The 13,306-nt window shown below is 39.2% G+C and overlaps 1 protein-coding gene across 1 annotated transcript; it reads right to left on the reverse strand.

Moving 5' to 3' along the window:
* Nucleotides 1-603: 603 nt before the first annotated feature.
* On the reverse strand, nt 604-2,265 carry LOC149187559 (F-box/kelch-repeat protein At1g80440-like). Its single transcript, XM_089411390.1, has one exon. The coding sequence runs from the start codon at nt 2,056-2,058 to the stop codon at nt 1,003-1,005; it is 1,056 nt and encodes a 351-aa protein (XP_089267516.1). The 5' UTR covers nt 2,059-2,265; the 3' UTR covers nt 604-1,002.
* Between the last annotated feature and the right edge of the window lie 11,041 nt (nt 2,266-13,306).

The raw sequence follows: 13,306 nt of genomic DNA on the forward strand, positions 1-13,306 counted from the left end.
GTAGTTCAGGTTATGACATGTTTGTAGTTTAAGTTAGGACATGTTTGTATGTAATGTATCTATCAAGATATGTTCGCTGATATGCTTGTAGTTCAGGTTATGACATGTTTGTAGTTTAAGTTAGGACATATTTGTATGTAATGTATCTATCTTGATATGTTTGTATGTAATGTATATATCTTGATTTTCATAATAGTAAGTTATTCACCTTAATTCTTCTGCTATTTTCGGAATAATTCTTCTGCTATTTTCGGAATAGTAACTTATTCACCTTAATAATAGCAAGTAGATGTTCTCTGAATAGCTTGTAAATGTTATTCATAAACGTAGCTAGTACCAAATTTAAACCACCACCACATTTTAGACCTTGGTTAGACCAAGGCCACATTTTAAAAAGGCTATATACCACAGCCACATTTTAAAAAGGTTGTATACTATATATTGTTCATGGACATAGCTAGCACCAGATTTAAACCACATTTTAAAAAGTTATTAAGTTTTCTGATGAAGTTCCATTTGTATATAAGGGACGGAATTGTACTTCAACTCTCATAGCAACAGCGTTCCTAATATATTAGCTCTGAGAAACTTACACAACGTATCTTATCGATTACAATATCCTCTCTCTATCAAACACAATCACAATGATAAATCACAATTATCATTGAATGCTGAAAATAACAATTCTCGCTATTATCATTGAAGGCTGAAAATAACAATTCTCACTAAGCACTTCAAATAACTCAAGGCTGAAAATAACAATTCTCACCAACCACTTCAAATAACTCTGTTCACTTCCAACTAAGCACTTACAATCTCTGAAACGAATAGAGCTATACCTATGATTTTACGAAGTGCAGCCTGTTGATGTTATTTGTCCACATCTGAATTCTCTGGATGAAATAGAACCTTCAAAAATATACAAATGATTTTATGAAGTACAGCGTGCTGATGTAATTTGCCCACAACTGAATTCCAGAACTTACTACGAACAGAATCTTCTTATATCTCTACGGTTATTGCAGACCGGACAAATCCCACAAAGTCATGTGGCCTCTCAATGGGAACCCACTTCCCAGAGTTGTCAAACATGTAACATATCTGCTCACCCCAACTGTTAGTAGAACCGCTCACAAATATCTTGTCACGCCACAGTGTAGCGCAGGTAGTCACATCCATACATTCAGGAAGAGACGCCACCATTTCCCAAACGTTCCCCTCACTGTTATATCGCATCACTTGTTGGTTATCAAAGAAATACAAGTGCCCCAAAGCAGCTATGCACGACCTCGGACATACCCCAAAACCCCACACATTCTCCACTCTGCTCCAAACGCCTGCACTCGGATCGAATACTTCCGCGCTCTTCACGAATCGACCCTGCGACTCTGTTGAATACCCGCTTATCACAGTGAATTTTCCATTTAAACAGATTCCATGACATCGGTCTCGCTCTTGGCTCATGGGAGGCAGAATTTCCCACTTGTTATGTTTAACATCATAAGTCTCTGCAGTCCCCAGGGCGCTTTTATTGTTATCGTGTCCTCCGGCCACGTAGATAAGCCCGTCGGGAGAAACAGAGCAAGCAAAGAAGGACCGAACCGTGGGCATGTCGTCTCCCTGGCGCCATGCACACGACGTGAAATCATAAATGAAGACAGAGCTCATTGCCTCCCAACGGGAGGGATGCCAACCCCCAATCATCACCAGTTTGTGATCCACCCAAACGCAGTGACAGAAGAGGGGAACCCTGTCCGGCAATTGGGGAATTGAAGGGAGCCGATCCCAGGTGCCCTGCAGAGGGTCATACAGAGTTAGCCCATAAGCGGGCGCTCCCTGCCACTTATCCTCATTTGAGTTCCCTTGAGGAATAGCCTGAATCAAACATATCAACTGCTCGCTAGTCCCCCAGATCTTTCTGTCATCATAAAACCGAGGGCTACTCAGCAATACCTCCCAGTTTCTGCACACAGCTTTGAGCTTATCATGTGACCTGTAGGTCACTCTGAGTAAGCACTGTCGACCGATTTCCTCTGGAATATTAGGAATAATCTCCATTAATACAAATACACAATAATGCCTCCCAATTAAAGTCAGCAATTAAATAAAAATGATGGGACACCGCTCGGCTCTGCGACAGTCTCGACCTATATCCTATGACACACACAGAAAAAGCTCCCTGAGCAATTGAACTGCCGACTAAACTACGAACCGATACCATCATTGGGAAGTATGTAGAAGAAGAGGCCCGAGGGCAGACGTGTGTTGATGGGACGGAAAGAGTTTGGATAAGTGGTAGCTCATGAGTGGAGCCCTTTAAGGCGAAAGGCTGAGATTTGCCGACACGCTTGAGCAACAGGAAGTCCGTGGCGACTTAACCAAACAATTCCCATCGATGAGTCAATGTGTTGCAGTTGCTTTGAAACTGCGTGCGACAACATTTTTCACGATCGATGCTTTATAGTTATGGTGGTTAATATTCTCCATCCACGCATATCCATATCCACAGCTGACATTTATAGTTATGGTGGTTAATATCAACCATGTCTATGCGTTGCGTTTCTCTTCCACAAATGCTTTATAAATGTATAGAATGTGCTCCTCTTTCTGTAATTTGAACCCGGAACTTACTATTAATCGAGCGTTCTCATATCTCCATTTCTGACCGGATGGTTGACGACTTGAGATTTAGCTGAGATGAGACCAAAAACCCACATGCATCCCTTACTGTTTGACGCAGAACTTGACAACATGGCTAGCTCGAGAATTATAGATGCCACTGATTTGTAATTATTTGGGTGGCAGATTTGTGAATATTTTGTGTAACGGTCAGAATTTCGATGTAAGAAAACGAATGTGTTAAACTGTAAATTTTGTTTTTCGAAGATTGAGTATAGGTTGGGAAGAGATTAAATTTTATACAAATCAATTGTTTTCCTAGCAATGAATTGTTATATAATCGCAATTCTTATATATCGCATAAGTTCTAAATTTAGAATTTAGATTTAAGAGATTTCAGTGTAACAAGTGCTGATGCAGTGGTTGCATGTGGCTGCTTATTAATCACATGTAAAAATAAGAAAGCAAAAAAATAGAAGTGAAATAAAAATTGTAAAATCTCATACTAATAGAATATTAAAATTTATTCTATTAAAATTTAAAAGTGCTGATTAACTCAGTTTAAGTAAAAGTAAAAATAAAAATAAAATACAAATGGTAAAATTTGATACCAATACAAGGTAGAACATTTGAATTTATTTAAGTATTTAGATATGTTATCTCTATTTCTCAACAACTCAATTTGCATCTAATACCAGTAGATATTATCCATATTGATATTTATAAATTATTATTTTTTTAATCATCATGATTAAAATTAAAAATATTAAAAATCAGTGTTGTGAAGATAATCTTAAGATTTAATTTATATTCAATTTATATAATTTATCCATCAAAAGGCTTCATGATCATGTCTTGAATATGGCTTGCTATTCTTAATTATAGTTTGAAAATGGTTACCATTTTGATGCTTTCTTGAATATGACTTGCTATTCTTAATTATAGTTTGAAAATGGTTATCATTTTGATGCTTGTTGAGAATGGTTAATCATGTTTTAACTATGATTTAAAAATTCATATACATTACATCCAATGATGAAACAACTTATTACAGCTTGGATTTAAAAAAATTCAGAAAAACCATTAATTTAAAAAAAATGGCAATTAATTAGCTAGGCACAAACTCATATAAGCTTTGGGCTCAAATCCTATAAACAATAAGTTACTTAATCTTTTATTTTTTCTTCTAATTTATTTCGAAATTAAAAGTTGTGAATTAAAATTTTCTTTTTTCCTAAAATTTATTTCTAAATTAAAACCTGTGCTTGTCAACCCAGCATATTTTTAATTTAAATTAAATTTAAAATATTTTTAAATACAAAAATACAATTTCCAAAATAGTTATTTAAAAATAATAACAATTTTATTTTATATAAAACTATCCAAATATTTTAACCATAATTATTTATAAATATATTAATATAAAAAAATCATATATATAACATTTGTAACAATTTTTTATAACTTGAATTAAATTATTTAAATATAAAAAACTTATTAGCATTGATAAAAAAATCATTAATTTTATTTTTACAAGCATAATAATTTGTCATTTACCATAATGTTTTGTAACAAAACTACATTTCCAATATTCAAAACATTCACTTGAATTGAATTGAATTGATATGGCACTGTAGAATTTTCTTATGGTGTTAAGGCTTTTCAACTTTTAGAAAACAACTCATGCTTCTTTAATGGTATATAGATCGTAAAGAGGAACCTTAATGGCAGGCAAAGAAACCAAAAGGCTTTTAGAGAAAAAAAATCCATGCAAGCGTGGGGTCAAAATCAAACATGTTATTTATGACTTTCTAAATTAAAACGTGTGCCCAGAACTTATTTAAACCGTCGTGTTTAAAGTTTAAATTAAAACATCATGTTTTCAGTTTAAATTAAATCTACAGTATTTTCGAACACAAATTTGCTAATTCATCGTAAAGTCAAATTTGCTACCTGTTCAAAGGTTCAACACATTGTTAAAATGCTTAAGTCTGTAATGTCCTATGTTTTCCATGTAACTCTAGCAATTTCTCATTGCTTTAAATTTGATAATTCATCGTAATATCTATACCGTTCAAGGGTTCAACGAATTGTCAAATGCAGACCACAATTCAGCGTCAACCATGAAAGTTTCTCTGTCAAGATACAACAATTCTTCTTCGATTCTATGTTGTGTTCCATCGCCGATTTCTTCAGCATCGATTGTAAGTGGATGATTGGATGTCTGCATATTTTTCTTTACACGATTATAGAGTTGTTCGTAGCCGTGAAGTTTCAATTAAAACAAGAAACAAAATTAGGGTAAAGAAGCAGTAAGTACAATTTTGTGTATGTGCTGCATTATAACTACTAACTCTCTGCACATACAGTGACCGCGCATTTGGTTCTACTTAACTAACTCCACCTTTTCTCCCTGCAACAACGGTTACCATGAATTTTTTACCTGATTTACAGTCCTCAGAAATGAAATACCAATTCCTAGTTTTGTTTAAATAAATAGTCGTTGTTGCTAGACCAGCTCTTTAGATTGCTTTGGGAACCTCAGCACTACACACTTCATAGTAATACTTGGAATCTTGAGCAATATCTGCCCCTTCACGATCCATTTTAAAGATTGCATAAATGAATACCAGCACTCATGAATTATTCTCCCAAAAATATGAACACATACACATAATTATAATTATAAGATCTCCAGAAAGATAATTATACTAATAAGATCTGTAGAAAATGAAAGATAGAAATTAAGATATGTTTACCCAATCCATCGCGAATAGAAATCACTATTTTGGATCTTCTGTAACCACTGACATCGACGGAAGTGGCCTCCTATTCTTGAACAGTATGATCAACCCCCGATACTTTCTATCTTGTAAACATAATGACTGCACAAGAAATAACAACAATAATCAAGCAGTCCATTAAACTAGCAGGAGCTAGTGCAAATAACTTGTATTTTCTTTCCAGATTTCGCGAAGCTTCTGCTTGTAACTTAAGTTTTTTAAGAATTCCCCCATTGTCTTTGGTTTCGTTATAGCAATCTTCAATGATGGCATTCTTTGTTACACAATTTATTTTGACAAATGCGCTATGTTGTAACCAGTTAACTGTAACAGTATGTTGCAAATGGATGTAGTCGAATGGTGACGAGTGTCTAAACAGTTAACTGTAACTAGTTAAGGGAAAAACTGTAACTCTCTGGATAATAACATATTGGCAATGATTTCGCACTTCAAGACCGCTGCATGATACCGACGAAAAATGGGTAGATGGTAGGTTGAGCAAATTTCATGCTCAACTTCATAAATTTTTTAGTGAATGAAATGTTAACGAATTATTTTTTAAATTAAAATTAAAATATTAATTATTTGTAAAGTTAAATATTAAAACTTGTATTATTCATTATTAAATTAATAATAGTGAAAAATAAATTAATTATTAAAATCTAATAACATTATTGATCACCAATTCAATATATCCACTAAAACTTAATACTTCACTTTAAATATGAATTCAATATATCCATTAAATCATCGAACTTACCACTTAAACATAATATTTTACTTTAAATATTAAATCAATATATCCATTGAACCATCGAACTTACCACTTCACAGTTAGAAATAATTAATTCCTACTTGTCTATGGTTGTAATTCTCCATTTGAGGAGTTTGTTCCTACATAATAGGGATTTAGTTTCTCCTAGTTTAGTGTGTGGTTGAGAGAATCTCTCAACCACACTATTGTACGTCTAAGATAGCATTCCTATCTTGAGACTATTGATTGTTTAAATATGTGTGTAATTTCCTCATTCAAATTAACAGAATATATTATTGACTGTCTGTAATTTTATCTTGGTATCAGAGCATGAGGGCCTGGCCCCTCGTGGGCTTGGCCTCTCCTGGGCCAAGGAAATAAAGAGCTTGGTTTGCCAATCAATTTTTTTTTGAGTTTGTCCATCATCAACTATACAACGCGGAGGTGGTGTTGGTAACCAGGTCCCTGGAAGGCACAGTGGCGGAAGGCACAGGGATAGGTGCCTACATGCTTTTATCTGAAAGTGTGCTTGGGGTGGTTGTGGCATGAGCAGAGGATGCTGCATGGTATCCTGCGTGCCTAGAATGGTGCGAATTTCCAGCGGCGTGCAGAAGTACTCAGATCAGATCTGATTGTTGTGCGTAGTGGGTTGAGAAAAGCCATGGAGCACTGATTGGCTTTCCTATCACCCGGTGAGGATGAGGTGGAGGCCGATCGAGGCCACATGGAGGAATCGCCCGCCAAGGGAATCGCTTGCCCAACCTTGTGGCATAAAGATCCGACTGGATCTGTGGAGTTGACTGGTGCGCGCTGTGACCACCAACGTGAAGTTGCACAGGAAGAGGCCTGATCAGTGATAAGGTTGTTTCTTTGTGTGGAAAGTCGTTGTCTACGGTCTCTGTGTGTGGAAAGCTACTGGGTTGTGCTAGAAATCACGTGAAATTGGTGAGTTATTGATCTGCTGCGCTTATGAATCTGAGCACGAGGGCTACTATTACTTGTTATGATTTATGAGCCAAAGTATTGTGTTGTAATTGTTGTGTGGCTGAAAAGCCTTGTGGTGTGAAAGAAACCTCGAGAAATTGAGCAAAATCGGAAGAGCCTTCCTCCCATGTTCTTAATCAAACACTGTGTGAGCATCATTGGATCACTGTTGTGGAGTCGCTCTCGATTGTAATAGCGGTGGATACGTGCCATCGTGGAGATCGTGGTATCATGGAGATCACTGGTAATTAGATCTGTGTGTGGACAAAATTTAGAGAAAGTGTTCAGAGAGAAATATCTCAGCCGTTGTTGCTGGTGATCGAAGAAGCCAAAGGGAGAGAAGCAGCGTGAATGTAAGCGTGCTCAGTGGCCATCGGTGGACCGATTGTTCCTGATCTTGATATATTGAGGTGCTAGAGTGGTGGATCACCAGTTGCGGAGGTTCCTGGGAGTGGAGACTGTGCCGGCCTGTTGGCGGACCTGTGGAGGCAGTTTGTCTATGCTGCGTTCTGGTGAGGCTGATCAACGCTGAGGGCGACCAGTGGGAGATCTATGAGTCTGCAGATCTATGAGCTTGTTGCTCAGGTGTTTGGATTATTAGATTCAGCCTTAAAGGACAATGACCATGGTTCCATGAAATTACACCAGGAACTTGTTTTTTGTACGGAGGCCATTCAGAAATCTCTTTGTCTGCAGAGGTGGAGGAGCTGGACCGAGTCATCAAAGGCGGGCTGTGGGCTATGATTTGTTGAGAGCCTTCATGTTGCAGCAATCTGCAGCCTCCTTGAGGGATCTAAGTTTTTTTAGGCAAGAGTTGTGTGGGAGTTTGATCCCCAAAGGGCATCTCTCGGGTACAAACCTGTGTATCCAGTCATGGAGACTTTGTTGCTCTGTTGTGTGGAGTTTTGCACGATCAAAATTTATCTCTTGTTTTTTGGTGAACGCTGCCTGCATTAGATCGTTACAAGAGGTGTTTTTTGTAGAGAGGATCTGTTGGATCATCGATCCAATGCATTGATTGATTATGAGGGTTATGTGTGGAGAGCCACTGAAATCCAGCGAAGGAAAGTTGCTCAAGAGTCAATGTTTTGAATCTGCGATAGGAGGTTGGATCCCTGAACAGAGCTCGCTAACATGGATCAAACCTCTGTGAATTGGTTGAAGTTACCAGAAGTGAGATATACTATAGGTGATTGGTGATCAGTGGCAGGCATGCTTGTTGGATGTTGTGGAATTTCCAATCCGAGTCGATCGATAGTGGAGGTTGAACCGACGGTGTGTAGGTTCAGATCACTGGTACGTGGAGGTCAACATGGATGATTTTTCATGTGTGAGCATCGACAGATTGAGGTTCAGATCATTGGATCTAGGTGTGAAGGTTGTAGCAGGAGTCTGGTTCCTCGACGCTGATGTGGGTGTCATAATGAAGATCGGAGGAGGTAGCCACTGATTGGATTGGTGTGTTGTTAGTCAGATGAGGCAGTCAGAGTAAGCTCCTTTCTCCTGCGTAATCTGTTGGTTGAGAGGCGACAGGTAGAATAGATGGGGTTAAGTCTCATGCTGCTATCGACTTGTGAATCGAGTGGACTGTGTGGAGGTTCGGCACTGGAGCCATATTTCATTGTCAAGGTCATGTTGTAGAGAGTGAAGTTCTTGCTGGAGCCTGGGCAAAGGTGTATTGGAGGAGCCATGCTCCTATTAGTTGTAGAGATTTTGAATAATATGACACATATTCACAGAGATTATCCTGATTATACACTTATAAGTGGAACATGCATAATACATAACCTCCTCTACGTTGATCATCAATTTACAGAAGCAGAAACATTCACAGGCACACATAGAAGCATTAATCAAACTCATTAACACAGTATGTATCCCGGGGAAAGCATCTCGCTATAAACCCCACACTATTTGTATATTATATTGATTGAATCATGTAACATTACAAAGTACAATGCTTATCACAAGTAATCCAGTACCAGCTCCACCTGTTACACACAATACAGCTCAGATCTGATCTCCAAATCTATTCCACTGCTTGCCTGCCTCTCTAGCTCAATACCTGCTCAAGAACTGATGAGAATGGCTTGCCAAACTCGTATTTCACCTCAAAATAGTCACTCACACTTTGTTGGACGTGAGAAAAGGCTACAATTATTGATATTGGCCAATTCATTGGCATACTCAATCGCTCTGATTGTGCAAATCCTCATGCACAACTATAGTCACAACTGATAGCAATCTGATCCTCTAACACCTGTCCCTGCTGAACTGAACATGCACTGACATGCAACTGAGTTAACTGATGTATTCTATAGTTGCATTATGAGTTAATAACTTGTGAATTAATTAATAACTAATTCACCCAACTCATCTCTAGTCTATTGATCAGTTAGACTAAATACAACCAGTTTAACAAAGCTAAACTGAACACAACTCCATCAACTGCACCTCCAGTCCACTAAACTCAACTCACTTGAGTTCTAACTGAAGTCCTGCATGCAAATATTAGTCATCCCATAGGTAACCACGTATTTCCCTCTGAGATCTGCATGTACCACATCCGTAGCTCATCCTGAAGTGCTCCAAGAGAATAAGATCAAGTTTATAGTCCAAATATTATTATGAGACAATAATATTTGACTTTTCTATTTTTGACAGCCAGTCTAAAAATAGACTTTGATCACTCACACTGTGATCACTCACACTTTGATCAAAAATAGAAGTCCATCTATTTTTCCCAACTTGACCAATCATCCATAAACAGCAACCTGCAATCCATAGACATGATCCATATGTCTAAAAATAGACATAGTCTAAAAATAGACTTGCGCCAAAAATAGCCTGCGGGCCCACTTAGTGAAGGCGACTCTTTTCACTAAGCTCCATCATCTTGTTGCACTCTCAACAAGCATTTCTTGTTGCACACTTTTCAACACTCCCTCTCAACAAGAAAGGCTTCCTCTCAAACCCGATCCGGTAACTCTGGAATGTTCTCCATGCAACACATCTCACCGGTCTACTTGCTCTGTCATCAAAGTCTCTGATTGCTATTACCTCTGTTAACTGAAACTCTGCATCTCTGTGCTCTTCAGTATCTGACTGCTCTAGCCTCTGTCACTTTGATCTCTGACTGCATCCGTGCTGCTGCTGGTTCTATCTCCCAGCATTGCATCCGCACTGCACCTCCCAACTGACCTCACTGTTGGGCTAGAAACATCCTCTGATGCTGAAGCTCTACCTGCTGCTGACAAGTGCTCCCTCTCTGACATCTGCACTACTGCAACATCTCCATGCATCTCGCACCATTGCACACCTCTCTATGCCACCTAGCACTGTGTAAAACACTTGTGCCTCTCGCATTACTGCAGCCTGCTAGCTATGCGCTGTCCTGGGATTCCCTGCACTTTCGCTCTCTCTGCCGCTCCATCTGCATCTATCTCTACCCAATCAATCAGTTCCTGCTACTACACATTGGGGCTCCCGTAACAAGGTCTCATCCAAGAGGTTGGGTACCTCAAGGATCTTGCCCCTCCTCCTTGGGACGATCAATCCACATCACCCCACCTCCTACCTGGAGGTATGGCTGCATGCGATCCCTCAGCCCACCTGGCTCGAAGTTTCCCGCTACTGGAGGTCTCTGGATGAGTAGATGTCTCTACTCGATCTCCTCTCAGCTTCCCTTGTTGTGGCTGCTCCACAACCTCCTGAAGCTGCTGCACCAATCATGGCTCCTCCACAATCGTCTGAGACTTCTTCTGGCTCTGCATGTTGAGAGGTAATATACGCTCCCTCTCAACCACCAAGTCTTCATCATTTGCCTCCCTGCTCAAGGCTTTGCATGCATCTTGAACCTCAAGAGCATACAGGTTCCTGACCCATGAACCAATCTCATGACAACGAAAGCATCTCACCTTCGACTTGTCAACCTTCTTCCCATCATTGGAAGAACTGGATTCGAAAAGAGAAACCTTCTCCTTCCCCTTCCTCTCCATACTCGCTAAGGCACGGTTCTCCTCATCATGCATAGATGAAGAACTGTCTCTGGTGCTCCGTCTAATCTCCTCCTGCATCAAATCCGACCATAGTCGTTCCCAATTTGGCAGTTTCTCCCTTCCATTCACCGAGTCCTGGTAGCTATGCCAACTCTTAGGAAGGTCAAGGAGTGCTAGACTCACCATCCTCATCCGAAAGTCACCCCCACACTTCCCAGCTCATCCCAGCATTGGGTGAACTTTGTGAGATACTGGGGCATACTGTCTCCATTCTTACACTGAATGTTTCTGAGTTTTATCTCTTGCTTTGGAATTAAATTCGAATTCCACCAGCTCAAAACTCAATCGCTTCTGATCTAGAATTCGTGAGAACAAAGTATTTCTTGTACAGAGATCGACTGTATGGGCACTCACCGGATATCTCACCTTCCAAAGGAAGGATGAATCCAGAGGCTACCTGGCCCGATTACAGACTCTGCCTGAAGAAATAGAATGTAAACACTTCCTGAATAGTAGATCTAATGATCAATAGCTCCGATACCATGTAGAAATTTTGAATAATATGACACATATTCACAGAGATTATCCTGATTATACACCTATAAGCGGAACATGCATAATACATAACCTCCTCTACGTTGATCATCAATTTACAGAAGCAGAAACATTCACAGGCACACATAGAAGCATCAATCAAACTCATTAACACAGTATGTATTCCGGGGAAAGCATCTCGCTATAAACCCCACACTATCTGTATATTATATTGATTGAATCATGTAACATTACAAAGTACAATGCTTATCACAAGCAATCCAGTACTAGCTCCACCTGTTACACACAATACAGCTCAGATCTGATCTCCAAATCTATTCCACTGCTTGCCTGCCTCTCCAGCTCAATACCTGCTCAAGAACTGATGAGAATGGCTTGCCAAACTCGTATTTCACCTCAAAATAGCCACTCACACTTTGTTGGACGTGAGCAAAGGCTACAATTATTGATATTGGCCAATTCATTGGCATACTCAATCCCTATAATTGTGCAAATCCTCATGCACAACTATAGTCACAACTGATAGCAATCTGATCCTCTAACACCTGTCCCTGCTGAACTGAACATGCACTGACATGCAACTGAGTTAACTGATGTATTCTATAGTTGCATTATGAGTTAATAACTTGTGAATTAATTAATAACTAATTCACCCAACTCATCTCTAGTCTATTGATCAGTTAGACTAAATACAACCAGTTTAACAAAGCAAAACTGAACACAACTCCATCAACTGCACCTCCAGTCCACTAAACTCAACTCACTTGAGTTCTAACTGAAGTCCTGCATGCAAATATTAGTCATCCCATAGGTAACCACGTATTTCCCTCTGAGATCTGCATGTACCACATCCGTAGCTCATCCTGAAGTGCTCCAAGAGAATAAGATCAAGTTTATAGTCCAAATATTATTATGAGACAATAATATTTGACTTTTCTATTTTTGACAGCCAGTCTAAAAATAGACTTTGATCACTCACACTGTGATCACTCACACTGTGATCACTCACACTATGATCACTCACACTTTGATCAAAAATAGAAGTCCATCTATTTTTCCCAACTTGACCAATCATCCATAAACAACAACCTGAAATCCATAGACATGATCCATATGTCTAAAAATAGACTTGCGCCAAAAATATCCTGCGGGCCCACTTAGTGAAGGCGACTCTTTTCACTAAGCTCTATCATCTTGTTGCGCTCTCAACAAGCATTTCTTGTTGCACACTTTTCAACATTAGTGCCCATCTTTGTGCCCGAACTAGTTTTGTGGACTCTCCTTCCTCCGAGTTGCCCATCAATTTGGCTATAGACTGAATTTGGGTCCCTTCTCGCATGTGGAGTTTCACTTCAGTGGAGTGCCTGTTCTGGTATACTTCTCTGCATTGGAGGTCTTGGGGTTTGATTTTCCTCGTTCGCTCCTCGAAGCCCTTGGCCGCTTCCCATTTACAATAACTCGTGTTGTTGCGGATTTGCACATGGTGTATGCTGCCGACCCAGAGGAACCCCGGATCGTATATTCTTGTGACTGTAACAAAATAATTCTGGAGGGTTTCCACTACGCCGAGGTTGAGGCTTGGGATTTTGATCCAGATCTATGTTGTTGTTCGA

This window comes from Pinus tabuliformis, chromosome 3_1 (assembly GCF_031772625.1).
Source record: "Pinus tabuliformis cultivar Carrire ecotype Pingquan chromosome 3_1, CPIR1, whole genome shotgun sequence".
Lineage (NCBI taxonomy): Eukaryota > Viridiplantae > Streptophyta > Pinopsida > Pinales > Pinaceae > Pinus > Pinus tabuliformis.